Source organism: Drosophila eugracilis, unplaced genomic scaffold, assembly GCF_018153835.1.
Source record: "Drosophila eugracilis isolate 14026-0451.02 unplaced genomic scaffold, ASM1815383v1 contig_1197, whole genome shotgun sequence".
In the NCBI taxonomy this organism is placed as follows: domain Eukaryota; kingdom Metazoa; phylum Arthropoda; class Insecta; order Diptera; family Drosophilidae; genus Drosophila; species Drosophila eugracilis.
This window is the reverse complement of record NW_024571981.1, coordinates 593,523-611,748: the sequence shown is the minus strand read 5'-3', so window position 1 is coordinate 611,748 and position 18,226 is coordinate 593,523. Positions and strand designations below refer to the sequence as shown.

Here is an 18,226-nt window from a genome sequence, read left to right as displayed (position 1 = left end):
ATTGTTTTGGGTCATTACATTTGCTTAGGGTAAAGAAAATGAACAATAGGATTGCTAAATTGAGCAATCGTACGATTTTGATGATTTTTAGAGAGATAATAGTTTTTTTAGGGAATATCTTGGACTTGGCTCAGGAGGCAACAAATTTTAGCAGAGGTATAAAAATATTATAATTCTCTATGTTTTTGGATCGATGTAACACTCAAAACAAAAATAATTGTATCACTTTTGTTAGTATAGACATTAAAATTTATTAATATATTTTGGATATCTTGTTAAATAATTTTCTTCTCCAGAAAGTAATATTTTCATCTACTTTATCATTCTCCTAAAAATCCCATGTAGCGCACCCAACCGGCAGATATTGACCACAAACTCAGCTGTCTGTGACCGTCTCAAAAGATTCCCATCTCGTCTTCTTATTTTCTTTTTCTAAAATAAATTAAGAAAAATACAAAAAAAAAAAAAAAACATATAGAAAGAGGCAGAATGCAACGGGCAGCTAAAATAAATACGCAAATACAAATCGAAAACGCAAAATAGAAAGCAATTGATATGCTACTTGGCATTTTAGTTTTAAATTTGCGACGGTTTGCTGAAAATCAACTTAACGATCGCGGCGGAACAAAACGCTCTGAATAAATTAAATATTTTCAAAAATTATATATTTACAAAACGACTCCAATTTTGCAGAATTTTAATCAATTATTAGCAACTATTTAAAGAACGGTTGAGGTGATAAAAAACAGCATTCTATACCATCGAGCTGTTGCTAAATTTACATAACCAAAAGTGCAAAAAAGTGAAAAGTTCGAAATCGATCGAAATGGGCATTCCGGACATCCGACTGTTGGTGACGGTGGACTTTGAGGTCTATGGACATGTACAAGGTGTGGTTTGGTGGAAAATCAGGAAAAGGAACTCATGGCTAAAAATCTTTTACTTTGATGGCTAAAAATAAACTCTCAGTAGCTGGTTACTTTGGGGGCCCCACTTGTCCTTGGCTTTGTTTCACGCCCCATTCCACATTCACTAGACTATATAAAATATATACCTCTAATATATCAACCGGCAGGGCTGAATCTCACCAAAGACACCCGCGACCGATGCACCAAGGCAGGAATTACTGGCTGGGTGAAGAACAGCAAACAGGGCACCATCGTCGGCAAAATGCAAGGTCCCAAAGAGGAGGTGGACAAGATGTGGGTGATGCAGTTCAGTTTAAAGCTCCCAAAATAATATATTTGAAATGTATTTAACACACAGGATCACCTGGCTGTCCAGCGAGGGCTCTCCCGGTTGTCAAATCGATCGATGTGAGCTGAGGAACCAGGGCAATCTCAGCCGACTGGACTATAAGGACTTCGCCATTAGGTTTTAGCTTTGTTTCCGCCTTATATTTGGTATGCGGAAATAAGGTTTTGTGTGTTTGTTTTGTGCATTACATCAATAAGTTTGTAAATACAAGTAAATAATAAAGAAATTAATAATAATTTGATCGTAAACTTGATTTAACTTTTAAGAGTATTTTGCGGAAGTTTTTAATTTAATATTAAGTTAAAGATGAGTTTTGGAATTCGTTTCAAAAATATTGGTTTATAAAATTTTGAATTTATATTCAAGAAATTTTAAAATCATTGTCTCTACGTTTTCATTAAGTGAAATGTTTTCTCAGTTTTCAGATACAGATTTTTTAACTATCTTTAACACAGGTTCAATAATCACGACGAATCATAATTCGCAAACTCTTTATGCAAGTTTTTGAATATATTGATTAACTTCCATTTCATCAACTCCTGGAAACAGTACACCATACATTCAAATTAAAACTTCTTCGTGCACATACGTAGACTGAAATCTATTTAGTTTTCAATACAGAGGCGTAACACTTTCTCTAGAACATCTTTTGACTTAGACTACATATGGTTTGGGGTATATAATAGCCTAGCAGGACTGGAAACGACCGGCAGCCTTCATGCGCTCAAAGGACTTGTTAGCATCGTACTTCCTACAAGGGGATAAAACAGATTGTTTAGTTGTCATCATGAATATAAATATATAAATAATATTTACGAGTAGAAGTCGGCATAGGCGGCCTTCTTGGGATCGTTGACCAGGATTTTGTAGGCGACGGTAACCAGAGCGGTCAGACCTAGGGAAATGGCCAGATTACGCTTGATGGTGGCGTTGTGGAGACCACGCAGCACGGGTCCGGCGGAGGAGGTTGCTGGAGTGTTGGCCATGTCGCTATAAGGACAAAATTAAAAAAAAATCAATTATATCGCTCGGTAGTTACGTAAGGCCCTCAAAGGCAGTTGCCAGAAAACTCTTAAAAACTATCTGCGCCTGTCAGCAACTAAATAAGTTCTGAAGGGCATTAAGTTTAATATTTAATTACTTTGTTTTAATCAGAAAACCCTTTGTAAGCAATATTAAAAACCAAAAACCTTGTTATGTACTCACATTTGCAGAGCAGAATTATTCACAGATAGAGATGGAACAAAAATCGAATTCGATATTATGTTTCAAGAACGGTGGCAACATTGTGTGTTCCCATTTTCTATCGATTATCACTTTATTACAACAAATTTATCCAATTTAATTTTTATATATAAATTTATTTAAACATCTCAAAGTCACGGAAATTTCACAGGCCTAAAAATGTTAATCAAAATATGGAAACAAAGAATTTATACATAGACTAGATTTATTACAAAAGTTATAAAAATATGGGTGGTGTAGGACAAATTATTAACGTTGAAATTTGTATCTCATTTAGATTAAAAATTTAGATATTTCAAAATTTTTATGATTAATGTATATCTGACAACTCTACTACAGCATAATTTCCAATGCTGGTTGGTTTGCAGCCCTGAAGCACAGAAAAGTACCGGAAAATTTAGGTAATTTCAACCCGCAAACATCTGGCAACACCGGCTGGAAAATAAAAATGGCTACCACTGTGTGCTTGTTATTGTTCGTGGAATTTTAATAATTACGAAGTTTTTTGTACAAAATAAACAGGATAAAAGCATTGCTTCAGCGCCAAATAAGAGCTGAAAAGCCAGCGTGAATATTTCGGCATCGTTCAGTGTGTTTATCGAATGTCCGCACGCAATCGAACCGTGTGAAATTAAGCCCACGAAAAACGGCTGCCCGAATGCGTGAAAATTTTCGAGACCCGCTAAAAAGGCATTATTATTCAGCTACCGAATGTGAAATGGAAAACAGTGGGCAGTCATATATCTTTAATTTAACCTGAACAATAATTAAAAGGCGGGCAGGCTAGATTTCCATCAGGAAAAGCGCTTAAAAAGTGACGCAGGAAAATCCGTATCCGCGCCCCGCACGTGTGTGTGTGAGTGTGTTGCAGTGCGTGTGTGTTGGTGAGGCTACTACTAAAAAAAAGAAGTAAAAAGCAAAAAAGAGAGAAAAAAAATAAAGTGGAAAATGCCCAAAAACAAAGTCGCAGAGGTTAAAAACTAGTGCAAAACAACGAAAGACAATAAATCGAAACCATCGAGTGTGTGTTAGGCCTAAAACGAAATTGCCTCAATTCCAATTCCAATCCAAAGGACGCCACGGCGGTCAATCTAAAGCTAAATGCGAGAATTGAGCAGCGTTCTAACAATTAAACCTACGACGCGTGCGATTGTCGTGTGATGATATGCCACTTAAACAGGTGAGTTTGGTCGTGTTTCGCTTTTTAAGCGCAACAAAACAGCTGATTTGCGATTATTGCACTTCAACTGGCGTTTTCCTGCATTATTTTTGTTTTTGCACTTGCGTCACCCACGCATAAAAGCACGGATAAAAACAAAAACAATAAGAGCTGATTTGGTGGGAACTAATTTCTTGCTCTCAAGTGTTCACAATTTCTCATTCCCCCTTTCTTTTTTTTCCTTTTGGTTTCCCCTTTTTTGATTTTATTAATCAGCCCGCCCCCTTTTTACCCCCCGCCTTAATTCCAAGCAAGTATTTTGGTTACCTTTTCCCTCTGCCACACACACTTGCCCACCCATCACACACGCACACACACCAACACACGCGCACCCTTCCAAGAGGCCAAGAAGAAAAATGGCGACGACTTCGGGGTATCGATAACATCCCGCAATGAGAGAAAAGGAAAACGCACGCACGCATGTGAAAATGCAACCTGTGGGCAGCTGCCCCGCCCCCCTTTTTCTACCCACAGCGCGTGGAAAATGCAGTCAGCTGAAAAGCCTTTTCGGTTACTTAATGCAAGCATTTTATCTTAAGGCCTGTTGCCGAAACAAATTGTTGTTGGAATACCCAATGAGTACCCTATTGACATCTCGTTCTAACAGTGGAAACAAAACGGGAAAAAGAAATAAAAAATTCAAAATAAACTCTTTTAATATTTAAATTTTAATTAAATAAATTGTAAGAAAGTATTGGATTTCAATATACATTTGTCTAATGTTAAATTGGTAATGTTGTTTTCCCATAAATTATGGTTTTCTTGTGTGCGTTTGTGTGTGTTTTATAAACCAGGGCTACAGCCCTTTAACCGATAGTTATCGATAACCGATAGTGCTCATCGCCAACAATTTCACTGTCTCTTCTTCTTGATCTTCCTATACGGCTCCTTAAATGTTAATTAAATGCTGTGAATTTGCAAAATGTCTCACATTTGTGACCCCTTGCAGCAGCTTGAACCGTCACTGGTGCGGATATTGGTCTCGCTCCCCTGGGATGCAGCACAACGGCTGCGCCAGCTGGCCAACGATGGAAATCCCGAGCTGCGCGCCCTCAACATTCAGTCCGTGCAATTTGAGGGCGATTCTGTGATAACTTTGAAAGTTGGTGGACAAGATATTAAGATAACCAAGGGTAAGTTCTGTTAGGTAATGCCTAGTAAGAATCCAAAGTAATCCCACAAATTCTACCGTCAGATAATGTAAACGAGACACTTGAGGCGGCTGGCTCGCTTTCCGGCAACAAAAGTGGTCTGTTGGCCACGGGATACGATGGCCCCAGTACAAGCAAGGCGGCCTCCGCCTTTATGCAACAACAGCAGCAACAGAGGATCCTGCAACAGCCACAGAACGATGCAATCTCACTTCAACAAAGAAGAGCGGCGGCGGCGGGTCTGGGACTCCAGAAGATGCCCCTTCAAACGCAGCAGCAGCAACAACAACAACAGCAGGTGGCCGTGACTCCCGCCGTATTTAAATCACCTAATACTGTATGCCCCATGGAGGGCAAGGTCCCGCTGTTGCTACCCTCACCCTCTGCCACGCGGGACTTCCCCTTCGAGAGCATGCGGCAAGCGAGAGTGCTGCAAGGTCGAGAGGCGGGCGGCCTTGGTCCACCCCTGCCGCCACCTCCTCCGCCAAATGTAACCCTCAAGGTGCTGAAGACGCAACCGCAACAGGCATCTCAAAATGGCGAGCTTACACCAACAACGCCAACTTCAGCAACTCCAACGACGCCCGGCAGCAAATCTCAGTTCATTCAGCCACCACCGCCGCCATATCCGGGTTTGGGAGCTGCCACGACCAGCAGCGTCAGTTCACCCATTGCCATAGCGGGCGCTAGTGCCAAGCCAGCCATTGTGACGGCACCCAGCCAGCTGAACCATCCGCTTGGACATCCGCCGTTGCCTACAGCCACGTCAACAGGTAGCAACAACATTGCCATATCGTCGCCGCTGCTGGTGAATTTGTTGCAGAACGACGGCAATGCCATGTCGAATCCGAACCAGCTCAAGTCCCCCCAACAGCAGCAATCGCCGCTGATTGGAATGAGTCCCAGTGGAGCGCAAATGATGAACTCTCCGATGCGATCCTCAGGTCCGGCGACACCCAGCGATTTTCTCATGGGTGACGTGCTGAGTCCAGTGGTGCCTTCCTCACCCACAACGCCACAGGCAGCGGCTCCTCCTGGCCCATCCCCCGTGGTGATGCGAAGTCTGCAGCAGCAACAGCAGGCCATGCTTAGTCCAAGTGGCAATGGAAATCATATGTATGCCCAGCAGCAACAACAGCAGGTTCAACAGCATCAACAACAACAGCAGGTTCAACAGCAACAACAACAACAGCAGCAACAAGGACCACCACCACATCGCTTTCAACAGCAATATCAGCAAATGTCGCCGCAGGCCCTGGCAATGCGGCAGCAGCAACTTCAACGACAACAGCAGATGCGGTTCATGCAACCGCAACAGCAGTTACAGGGTCAGCAGCAACAACAACAGCAACAGTTTCAAAATGCGCCTGGTAAGCGTTCTTATTTGCCCTTTAGACCTGATGCCCTAACATTATCATTAAAAAGATGAATACATTTTTGGGTTATATTTATCCTAATATAATTGATATCTTTTATAACTCATATGGGCATCAAAGTCTTGAAGGTTTCTGTAAATTCTCCTGAATTATTAACTAAACTTTATTATTTAACAGATTGCTTTAATAACATGGGCATGAACCCCATGCAACAGCAACAGATAAGACATCAATTGAGACCCAGCGGAGTGCCACTGGCTCCTCCGCCACCTCATCCGCAGCAGCAGCAACAACAACAGCAACAACAGCGCCTTATGAGCCTATCCATGCCGCAAGCGTCGCCCCAACAGCAATTCATGAGCGGAGCCTCACCCCTGGGACCCGCACTCTCACCCGCCTCCAGCCACCATTCAATGCACAGCCCGCTAATGGCCAATCATCAGGCGCAACAGCAACCGCAAATGGTGTCGCCAGCCTCTACACCAGGATCTGCTCCCAGCGAAATGGCGGGACAGCATATGCCAGCCACTCACCATGTACCTGCAGCACCGCCACCAGATTACAATCAGGCGGCAGCCAACTCCCGCTGGCCACTTGCCGGAATCAATAAGCCGATGGACTCGGCCACCAAGAGCAGTTTCCAGGAGTTTACGCGTTACCAAATGCAGTACAATCTCCAGCAACAGCAGCAGCAAGTTAACCTGCCGGGACAGCCCCAACAGCAGCAGCAGCCTCAGCAGCAACAACAGTTGCCGCCTCCTGCGATGCCGACACAGCAACAAGGCCAGGGCCAGCAACCTCAAGTTGCGGGTCAGACTCAAGGTCAAGTGGACTCCCTGATGTCGCTTTCCGTGCTGGATGCTCTCACCACAAACGACTTGGACGCTCTGCTGCCAACTTTCAATTGTGATCTAGACTCGACGCTCAGTTTGGAAGACAAAAACGAGCTCGAATCGCTGTTGCAGGATGCCAAGGATCTAGATTTGGATCTGATCGAAGACAATCTAACGGCAGTGGACATGGATGCACTCAACACTTTGCAAGAGGCGCCACTGGATCAGCAGCAACAAAATCCAGCGATGATACAGCCCCAACAGCAGAATTCTCAAATTCTGCAAATGCCTTACCAGCAACAACAGCAGCAACAGCAACAACAGCAGCAGCTGCAGCAACAAATGATGATGCAACAACAGCAGAGGCAGCAACAACAGTTGAGACAGCAGCAGGTGCAGCGACAAATGCAACAGCATCAACAGCAGCTACAGATGGTGCAACGTCAACAACAGCAGCAGCCACAATTACAAGTTCAGCAAAGACCGCCTCAAAAGCAATTTATCATTAATCCTCACACTGGGGACATGGAACCAATGGCCAGCGACGATAGCGAAACGGAGGCTGAGGAAGAAACTGCACAGCCACAGTTCCGCAACAGCAACATGTCCAGTGGATTAAGCAGCTTTAATTTCAATCCGGCCAACGACATGCTTTTGCCCAACAATCTGTTTTCCGAGGAGGACTCAAATTCGGCGCAACAACATCCAATGGCAATAAGTAGTGATCAGGAGAGATCGCGAGACTCCCTGGCATCTAATAAATCAGCCTCCAGTAGGGCTAGGAAAACACCAGTCTCGAAAGCGAACCACACCAATATAGGTGCGGGTGACAATTCGCCTCGATCTAGCAATAGTTCTCCTTTGATTGGCCTAAATTCGCCGCAGTCCGTGACAGTTAATGCAGGTGGAGCGCCCAGTAAGAAGGCCAAGCCAAATCTTCTACGCGGAAAGCTGCAACAAGGAGTCAAGGAGCGCAAGGCCAAGGATCCTACGGCCACGCCAAAACCGAAGCGCGAAAGAGCGAAGGGCAATGCAAAGACTAAGGCGGCCGAGGAGAAGATAAAGCTAAGACTAAAACTAGACAAGGTTGAGACTACGCCGGCATCGGGAGCCGGCTACGAAGGACAGATAATAATTAACCAACAACAACAGCCGCAGCAGCAGACCATTGTGGTCAACAATCACATGCAACAGTTGCCCATGCAGACGCAGCTTTTAACGTTGCCAACACAGCAGCAACAACAATTGCAGCAACCTCAAATGCAGCTAACCCAACAACAAACTCCGCAGCAGCAGCAACAACCTTCTCAGCTTCAGGCACAGCAACAGCAGCAGCAGCAACTCCAACAGCAACAACATCATCCAGTTTACAGTAACTTTCAGCAACAGCAGCAGCCGCAACAACAGGCTGTCCCGGGTCCAAATGAACCGCGTGTTCCTCCCCTGCAGATCCGTTTGCGCGGGAAAAATCATGTGGTGGTCAAGAACACTCGAAAAGATCGAAAGAAGGTGCAAAACCAGGAGGCTATCATTGATGACCGTCAACTAAAGCGCAGCTTCAGCGATCAACCTCCGCAGCAACTGCTCATGGACGCGGTAACGGACAGCAAGCAAACTAAACTCACACCACCACCCCATGTCAACGGATTGCCCATACTGATACAGAAGACGACGGCGACAGTGGCAACGCCACAATTGCCTCAACAACTGCAAGCCGGTGGAGCTACCACCACCAAGACAACTACCATTGTGGCTGGAAAGAATGGTTTAACGATTAGTGCCATTGTAGAGGCGCACAAGGCTCAGGCCCAGGCGCAGGCCCAATCCCTCAGTGATCCTCAGCTAATTGTGGGTTCTACAAACACGGGAACAACGCCAACGACTACCACCCTGCAGCAGCAGCAGTTAAGCAAGATAGCCACATCGTTGCCCAGCAGTATCACCCTGAGTGCCATTAATAGCAACAATAACAACAATAATGTGAATAGCGGCAATAACAACAATCGGCTGTTGACGATGAAGAATCCGATAAAGACTGCCGCCACCATTACACCCATTGTGGGTGGCAAGCCGATGACAAAAAACCATAAGCCGCCGCCATACATCACAGCCGTGCAACAGCTGCAATTGCAGAAACAACAACAGCAGCAGCAACAACAGCAGCAACAGCAGCAGCAACAACAGCAGCAGCAACAGCAGCGACAACTGGCGGCGGCCGTAACCATGTTGCCTAGTGCGACGACCCTGAAGCGTGTGGAGATAACAAAGGTCACACCACAGGTCACGGCAGAGCAGGCTCCTAGCATCATCCCAACCCCAGTAGCAGTAGCAGCAGCAGCCACAGCAACACTAGCGACATCGTCGACGCCCACTACGCAAACAACTCAGCTGATCTGTGATAGAAAGTTGCCAGTGGCCATTCCACCCATGACTACAGTCAACAATGTGGTGGTAGCCACCGTGAACTCCTCTTCCGCCACCTTGTCGACCTTATCCTCCGTATCCACAGCCTCCTCTGCATCTATTATCACCACCTCTACCTCTACCTCATCGCCGGCGGCGTTGCCCAGCACGCTGCGTAACTCACCCGCCAGCAATGGAAGCGGGACACCGGGTCACGGGAATAACGGTGGTGGCGAGGACAGCGGCATTGAGTCCATGGATGCGCTCTCCGAAAAGAGCCCTCATCAACTCTCCTCCAGCAGCCCAATCCAGGTGAGCAAGGCGGCGGTGTCGGTTGTGCAGCAGCAGCAACAGCAGACGAACACAATGACGACAACAACTGCCACATCGGCGGCACCGTTAGTGATTGTTCCCAGCTCAACGCCGGTAGGGGCGACAGCAGTTGGAGCGCCACCTCTAATCGTTGCCAGTTCCCTGCAACAGCAGCAGAAACAGCAGGCAGACGACGAGATTGAAAAGGCTTTGGCTAAGATGGAGGGTGACTTTGCTGAGGATATCGAAGATATTGTTTCCTCAATGATTAAGGGGACAAACGAATGTGCCAGTGTTTCAAGTGGTGATTTCTTAAACAGCCTAGAGAACTCGCTGCCAGCGGCAACAGTTGCAACTGTTGTGGCGACAGCAACCACAAACACAAGCAGCATAGGTAGCGTCAAGTTGAATGGCGAACACCATATACTCGAACACGATGATCTCATCAAGAAACTCACAGAGAGCAAGCAACCAATGGTCAAGGTGAAGTTGGAGGAGATGCCACCGCTGCTCACAATTAAAAAGGAGCCAGCGATCAAGCCGGTGGTTAGCAGTCTTAAAGTGGAAGCCAAAGTGGAGGTAAAAGCGGAGCCGAAAGCCGAGCCCAAATCGGAGGAGAAGGTATCGGAGAAGCCCCAGAGCGAGGGCAGTTCAGTTTCCCTGCAGCCCATTTCGATTGAGATACCTGTTCAAGTGGATGGTGAGACACCGAGGATAAGAACGCGAGCCAGCAGTCGCCTGGAGAGTCCACTGGATGCGCCGAAAGCGAGTCCTGATCCTACAACAGTCACTGGAGCAGCAACCACAACGCCAACAGCAACAAATACGCCTAGCACCGCCAAGAGCCTATCCCGCGCCTCTTCTACCGCCAGTCCTCGAGTCGTGACACCCACACCCAATCACAATAATAACAACAAGCGGCGGCGACAGGAGTCCGAGTGCGGCAGCAGTAATGATGGCACTGATTTGGCCGAGAACAGCATTAAGCGTCCTCGAGTGAGCACCGGTAATGGAAGTGCAACTAACGCCTCAAGTAACAATGCAGCAGAAGCTGTTGCTGATCATAATGCTAGTGCAGGATTGCCGAAGAAGATTGAAATTGAATCCTCTGATTCGGATGAGCCCCTGATCGAGGTAGCTGGGAAAGTGCGAAATTCTAAGCAGGCACAGGTAGAAGCCGCTGATGCGGCCGCATCAGCAGCAGCGGAAAAGCACGTGACACGTCGAAATGCACAGCAGCTACAACCACCACAGAACAGTAAGTGGACTTTGATCACTGAGAGCTATTTTGTTGTATCATGATTTGGCAACGAGCTAGGTTATCATTTAGCATAATGCAAGAGGGCACAAAATGTGTGTTCAATTTAAACCTTAAAATAATAGTTGAATTATTTTGCAAGTCATCGATTTTCTTATCATTAATGGTCTTATTCTCTTAACAGAAGCGACCGGCAATCATGCTCAGTCTGCCACTTCTCCACTTGGAACACCTAGGACAGGGAAAGCTCAAGCGCCAATCGGAAACACGACCACCGCCAGCAGCAATCACAACAGCGGGGCCACCAACAATTCCAGCGTTGTGTCGACCTCAATAACTACCACAACAATGCCGGGCGGAGCTGTAGTGAACACTACAAGTCAAACCAACAGTAGCACAAGTGTGGTTCATGCAACGCGAGGAGCAACCGCTGCAGCAGCCAGCACAACCAATAATAATGTCAACTCTGCTAGCTCGCCAACGGACGAAAAAATTGGCACAAGAAGGAGCGTGCGGGCCAGTGCGGCAGCTAACAAAATCATCTACAGTCGCAGCAATGCAGCTGCAGCAGCCGCTGCCGCGGCAGAGGCAAAGGGGACACCCGGCAAGGCGGCAGCAGCAGTTGGTGGCAACAATGCCAGCAGTGTTGAGAGTGTCGCTGAAGCCAGACGAAAGACCCGCAGTGCAGGTGAGAATTGATTCTGGTTATTAGCCATTGGACTGTTTGCAGTAGAAATATCTTCTAATGACAATAAATTTTTAGTCATTGGCGAGTCCATGTTGACCGAGGGACGCCGGAGAAGAACGTCGCGTGACTACAAGTGACCAGAGTTTTGCGCCTTGGCTAAAGGCTTGAACCATCCGAGCGATGCGCACGAAGACGATCTGTTGGAGCTATTCGAAGACTTTGAGGAGCAACAGCAGCCGCATCAGCAGCAGCAGCAGCAACAACTGGATATCAGTAGCAGCAGCTTTCCTTTAGCCCAGGCGCAGGACGAGGACGGTGATGAGACGGCCGATTATGAGAATTTGGCGCTAGCAGCCGGCGGGTACATGGAGGAGGCCGATCATTTGCTGTCCTACCACAGCAGCAGCAGTGCCGCAGATGTGGAGGTGGATGAGGTGTTAATGCCTGAGCTGGCAAACGCCACGGCCCTGGACTGTGCCAATTTTGTCGACTACGATGAGTTCAACTTATGTCTGAACAACATTCTCAGCGAGGAGGACAACAGCGGCAGTGGTGGAAGCGGTGGCATGACAACCAAACACCAGCAGACATGGCGCGATGCCGGCGACGTACTCAACATCGTCCAGCTTAACAACGATTTGGGATTAAGTTTCCAGGAGTTCGCCAGTGAAACGACTACGGCGGATGAGCAGCGCTCCGCCAGCAGCAGTTCGCCGCAGCTGGCGTAGTGAAGTCGGTTCACGGACGGCTACTTGTATATAACACACGCACTGATACCGAACGCTTTCGTTTGTAGTTCTTAGGCCTAGTTTCCATTGAGGATTTTGTATAGTTAGTGGTAACCACAAGTTGCAATAATGTTGCGTCTCATAGCGAGCAACATCACACCCAGATACACTTAGATACACACCCACACACACACACACCGCAGACGGACAATTGCAAGCGCCAATAACCGCCTTTGTTTACACCTTGTTTTCTGTTCCCCAGTCCGAGTTTATCCGCCGCCAGATCTTCGAATCTGGCATTGCTATTAATCCCCAAATATCCACCCATTGGAAATGATTTGCTAGTCAAGAGAAACAGGCAATTTATTGTATAGCTCAGAAGATGAAATTTGAACAAATTAGTTGAGTAACACGTATTTGAGAAGCTCCCATAAACTCTAACGTAGAATAGTTGGCTAAAACTGAAGAAACCATCTCCAAGCATCCCTCACGCTAACCCCCACTCTCACGCATGCATAGTTTAATTTGAGAAATTCGTATTTCCATGGACCGCTCTGTAAATATTTTTGATTCTTCACGATGCAACATATGAACACATTTCTAGTTTTAGGTTGTCTTACTTTTACGCGCTGCGCCCAGTCGAAAGTCTATAAGAAGCCGATCCGTTGGATCGAGCAGATCAGAGCAGACCGCACGTTATCTTTAGGTTTTACATATATATATATATTTTTTGTAACCTTTAAACATATGAATACAGTACATACAGATTTAGCGTTTTAGTTTCCGTAAGCTTGCGTTGTTTCAAAAAAATTTGTTTTTTAGTTTTAAATGCTCTAGCCTAAGGACACTAATCTTAACGCGAATTCTTTACCAACAATATATGCACATGGAAACCTATGCAATAAGTTAGTCAAAACTGTAAAAAGGCCAAGCACCACAAAAAATGAAAACACACAAAAACCTTTAAAAAAAAAAGAATAAGAAAGAAATATACAAAAATCAGAAGGAAAAAATATAAGGAGAAAGGTAGTGAAGAAGAATATTGAAAATCAGTCGCCTAGTATATGTCGTTTTGCAAAGTGAAAAAGAACTATATAATGTTATATATTTTGCATATGTAAAACACAGAAACAAAAAAGGGATATCGTGAAAAACAAACCACACAAACAAACAAACAAAAATAAAAGTTGTATTGTATATAAGGCAGGCTCTATTTTTGCTAAATGTTATTTGAACAAATAGGGAAAAACAAAAAAGAGTAAAGTAATTGAAAAGCAAAGCAAAGGCAAAGCGCTAGACAAAACCAGAAAAGAAAAAACACAAAACAACATTATAAATTGTTCAATATTATTATTACCTTATATATATATTGTATGATTGCTACATAAACATAATTCTTTTGATACTTTGTACATGTTTACTTTAAACCAAGGCAAAAACAAAACATAAGCGTATGTAAAAGCCCAAACCCCCTAGCATAACTTGCATATATTCATATAGAACCGCTAAACTAAACGTATATAGAACCTGGAATCCATAATTGCATACCCATACCAGCCACGGCTTCTAAAAGTGAAGCATATTTAGTAAACCTTGTTTAAACACTTCGGACAGCCACCACAACCAACTGCAATAAGCCCGAATAAGCACAGTAAAACAGTAAAAGCCGAAAACTGAAAACCGAAAAAAAAACACGTTAATGGAAATGTTGTAAAAAAAAACGTATAAATAATTTATATACCGCTTCGTAAACAAAACAGGCAACAAACAACAACACACATAAATAAATAAAAAATATATTTAAATATTTAATACAAAACCACACAAGATGAACAACAACAACAAAAAACGAAAGTGTCTTAAAACGTAGTATTAGAAGTTTATTATTAATTTGTTTGTACTTTAAAGTAAAATATTTATAGAAAAAGAAAAAATACAAAGATTTAATATACACAAAAAATAAAAACACAACTTTTTCTTTTATAATTCTAAAGAAATTAATGGGAAATATTTTTAGTTTTCTATCAATTTGACTCTCAAAATGTCTCACAAAAATTTTTCTTAATTTGGAAAACCTCTTTTGATGTTCACATTAAAACTCCCAGAAGGTCCTATGGTTTTTCCCTGTGGCCAGCAGCAAACTACATTCCCACAGTCCGAGAATGTCGCCCACTAAATAAGCTCTCCCTGCGCAGGCGCCTGGTAATGGACTGTCGGCTTCCTAGGAGAGAGAAGAGGAGAGCTGAGCTGGGTCCGGAACAGCAGGGACCCAGCAGCTGCGGCCATCCGCCGACTGGCAGTTGAGAGCGAGTGGCCGCCGTGAGCAGGACGGCAGAAGCGGAGCAGGCAGCAGGATTCCCCGGAGCCACAAGCAACACGTAACAGAGCGGCCCCAGGTGAAGGAGGGGGGCAGCCGTAGGCTTTCAGTATACACAGGAAGCTCCATCAAAAAAATAAGGATATATATTAAAAACGCCTGCCGCGCTTCAAAGTAAGTTTAAATAGTTTAAATGGATAGTTAAAGGTGGAACTATCTGTTAGGAAATTAAACTTCGCGGAAGCTATCCTTTTGTAATCCCTATATGGAAGCCATATCATCCTAGCCATAGAATCCATATCCTATATATGGCTTAGAAAAGTACTACTTGACGAACGCACAGATGTGCTAGCTACCAGATAGTTTGGCTTTAACTGCCGTCAAGTGGTCCCCGAGGTGTTGTGAATAGTTTACAGCCTTCGTGCCAGATATCAGCGGTCAATTCCCAGTCCTGGCCAGAATTGACCCCATGGCAATATTACCCAGCAACTGGCATTGCAACAGCAACAGTAACTTTGGCAACAGCAATTGCATTGGCCATGTTGACGTTTAAGGATGACGTCCTACTTTTCGAGTGTTGCCGTCTTTTTTTTTTTTTCCCCCGTATTTCGCTCAAGTGTGTCTGTGTTGGGGCTATGATGACGTAGTTTGGCAAGTCGGAAAGTATGTTTGGCCTAAATGTTTGTATGTAGGAGGGAGGGTGTCGTTTGGTGTGTACACACCAACAAGTGTCGCCTGGCCAAGAGCGCCAAAAAAGTAAAGGGGGCTGAAAAATTAATGGGAGTTACTTGGCCAAAACAAAATCTGAGAGCTTTCACATACACTTAAAGAGAGATTACTATTTTTGGTTTTAGCCAGAAAATAACAAACTTTTTAATGTTTAATAAAATGTTAAGTGCAATAGATTTTTTTTAATTAAGAAAGAAATAAAAAATAAATATATTTTATTCCTTTTAGAAACCAATAACAGCTCATCCGTGGAACATGCAGCGAGATCGGTGCCGGACTCTCTGCTAGATTCGCAAGATGCTCATCCGTCTGCGCTATGGAAGACGTCTGCAGACCTATCTGAAGATAGGTGCCTGTGTCCTGGTGGGCCTGTGCTACTTTGCCTTCCTTTTCCGTGAATCCCTCAATGCCTACGAGCACAGGGAACGAGTTACGGCTGCGGAATTGGAGGCAGAATCGGAGCCATCAAAACAGCAGCTCAAACTAAAACGTCAGCAATTGCAACGCCAGAGGATTTTGGCCAAGCAACAGGAGCAGGGTAAGGCCTCCACCGGTGGAAATGTCAGTGCAGGAAGCTCATCTCCTGTGGCAGCAGTTCCACCTCCTCCAGCTAGTACATTGAATCCCGTCTATGAGTACTCCGAGGAGCTGCACAGCCGCACGGAGCGGGAATTGCAAAGGAGGAGCGAACATCTGGCCGCCGTCTGCGATCGGTATAAGCTGCAGGAAAAGTACCCACCGAATCCCTGGGAGTTCTTTGTCTCACCTGGCCACAACAATCTCGTCTGGTTAGTGGTTTTATATTACTAACTTTTCTATATTTTCTAATCTTATTTTTGGGTTCCTTTCAGGTGCAACGTCTTTAAGGCAGCCAGCAGTACGTGGATGTATTACTTTAATATACTGGGTGAGTACCAAGATTCACCTTTAACCCTGAGAACTATAAATGATCTATACAACTAAAGCATTTTAATTGATTTTTCAAAGTAATTAAAGCGAAACTAATTCGACTTTGACTGATCGTCTATAGAATTAGTATCGTTTATTATTGATTTTTTTACTATTGTTTTACAACATTAATATTTATAAGTACAGTATTATTTGTATGTTGTTAATAGTTAATTAACGTTTTATTATTTTTTAGCTGGCTACGATGTGAAGTATTTGCAGCGAACAGAGACGCAACCATTGGAGTTGGCCAGAAAGCGTTTTCCTCGCCCGGAACTCGGCGAGCTGATGGAGCTGCTGCCCAGTGCGCTGTCCTTCCTCTTCGTGCGCGATCCATTCGAGCGGATTCTGAGTGCCTATCGGAACAAGCTAGAGGGCAACAAGAACACCTTCTACAAGGCCCTGGGTAACAAGATAGTGCATCGCTATCGGAAGCGTAATCTGGGTGGACCTTGGCCAAGATGCGGACCCACCTTCGAGGAGTTCGTGCGCTTCTTGATCGCCGAGCATGCGGCGGGCAAGAGATTCGATGAGCACTGGGCTCCAATCTATAGTTTCTGCACTCCCTGCAGCGTTAACTTTACCATTATTGGAAAGACGGAGACGTTCCAGAGGGATTCGGAGTTTATAATAAGGCAGGCGGGCCTGGAATCCCTGCTTCTGGGATTGGGCAAGCTGCCGCAACGAAAGCAGCGCAAGATTGGCAACCAAGCGCGTAGTGGGGTTAAATCGGAGGCCCTGGTGGAGCGATATTTCGCCGATCTCGACCGCTCAACGTTGGACCAATTGCTCAAGATATATCGCATCGATTTCGAGCTGTTTGACTATGACTATCTGAGGTACTACGATATGGTGCATCCGTGGAGCATGGAGCAGACCACATCGGCATCGGCATCCGTTGTTCCAGCAGGTGGAACGACGAGTACCACAGCTTCTTTAGCTTTGGGTGGCCATTCCACCCAAGGTCAGGCGACAACGTAGGGTCGGTCAACCAGTTCGACAGCGATGAGTCGTGAAACAATCTTATCAAGTACCTTTTTACACGAAAACTTAAACCACAGACAAAACGAACACTCTCACACGATAAACAAGAACCCAACCGAAGCTAACAAATCTACCAAAAAAAAGTTTATGGCCAAATCAACGTTTTCCAAAAACGCAAAAAAAACTCTTGACCTCTCTTAGATAATGCCAAAGAAAAAGATAAGGAAATGACCCAAAATTAGTTAGAAGATTTAGCATTTTGATGGATTTTTTCAGCCACCAAAATTCTAACACTTGACCCCCCTTGACAATTTTACATGGCGTGGCATGTGTTGTGTTGTAGTTAGATTATAAGTACCTACAATTTACAGTTGCACTCTCAAACCAAAACAAAAAACATATAATTAAACGATATATATATATATATATATATATATACATACCTCTATACCAAATATCGCGAACGCTATTCTTGAAGGCAAGGCTGGAGAGTTTATACAACCAGAAAGTGAGAAATCGTCTTAAAACCAAAAGGAAAATTCTGTATTTACACATATTTACAACCGAAACCCCGAATTACGAATTACGACAACCCTCAACCAACCACAACATATGGTACTTATACTATTATTAAGTTATTATATATACCTATATATATATATATGCTATATATAAACGAAATTTATAAACAGGTCTTGATCTAAGTCTATAACTTTTGTGGACTAGATACGTTTTTCCTAGGCTAACAAAAAAAAACGGAAAATATTCAAGTTTTCAA

General features: G+C 44.5%; 4 protein-coding genes across 6 annotated transcripts; 3 read left to right on the top strand and 1 right to left on the bottom strand.

Moving 5' to 3' along the window:
- The first annotated feature begins 562 nt into the window (after nt 1-562).
- On the top strand, nt 563-1,493 carry LOC108102588 (acylphosphatase-2). Its single transcript, XM_017207690.2, has 3 exons — nt 563-890; nt 1,076-1,202; nt 1,267-1,493. Exons 1-3 carry the CDS (start codon nt 827-829, stop codon nt 1,379-1,381), a joined length of 306 nt encoding a protein of 101 aa, XP_017063179.1. The 5' UTR covers nt 563-826; the 3' UTR covers nt 1,382-1,493.
- A 350-nt stretch (nt 1,494-1,843) lies between these two features.
- On the bottom strand, nt 1,844-2,566 carry LOC108102589 (cytochrome c oxidase subunit 6C-1). 2 transcript variants are annotated; one of them, XM_017207691.2, is made up of 3 exons: nt 2,464-2,566; nt 2,074-2,247; nt 1,844-2,008 (listed from the first exon to the last, which is right to left on the bottom strand). In XM_017207691.2, exons 2-3 carry the CDS (start codon nt 2,241-2,243, stop codon nt 1,945-1,947), a joined length of 234 nt encoding a protein of 77 aa, XP_017063180.1. In that variant the 5' UTR covers nt 2,244-2,247; nt 2,464-2,566; the 3' UTR covers nt 1,844-1,944. The 2 variants fall into 2 exon arrangements, with proteins under 2 accessions (XP_017063180.1, XP_017063181.1); XM_017207692.2 differs by lacking the exon at nt 2,464-2,566 and adding an exon at nt 2,399-2,461.
- A 344-nt stretch (nt 2,567-2,910) lies between these two features.
- Nucleotides 2,911-13,875, top strand: LOC108102587 (polyhomeotic-proximal chromatin protein). Of its 2 annotated transcripts, none has more exons than XM_017207689.2 (6): nt 2,911-3,682; nt 4,674-4,854; nt 4,917-6,242; nt 6,426-11,054; nt 11,239-11,742; nt 11,818-13,875. In XM_017207689.2, the coding sequence occupies exons 1-6, from the start codon at nt 3,668-3,670 to the stop codon at nt 11,877-11,879; spliced, it is 6,717 nt and encodes a 2,238-aa protein (XP_017063178.2). In that variant the 5' UTR covers nt 2,911-3,667; the 3' UTR covers nt 11,880-13,875. The 2 variants fall into 2 exon arrangements, with proteins under 2 accessions (XP_017063178.2, XP_017063177.2); XM_017207688.2 differs by having other exon boundaries at nt 2,912-3,682; nt 4,671-4,854.
- A 917-nt stretch (nt 13,876-14,792) lies between these two features.
- LOC108102694 (carbohydrate sulfotransferase 11) lies at nt 14,793-17,976 on the top strand. Its single transcript, XM_017207838.2, has 4 exons — nt 14,793-14,961; nt 15,745-16,304; nt 16,368-16,423; nt 16,661-17,976. The coding sequence occupies exons 2-4, from the start codon at nt 15,814-15,816 to the stop codon at nt 17,443-17,445; spliced, it is 1,332 nt and encodes a 443-aa protein (XP_017063327.1). The 5' UTR covers nt 14,793-14,961; nt 15,745-15,813; the 3' UTR covers nt 17,446-17,976.
- Nucleotides 17,977-18,226: the final 250 nt, after the last annotated feature.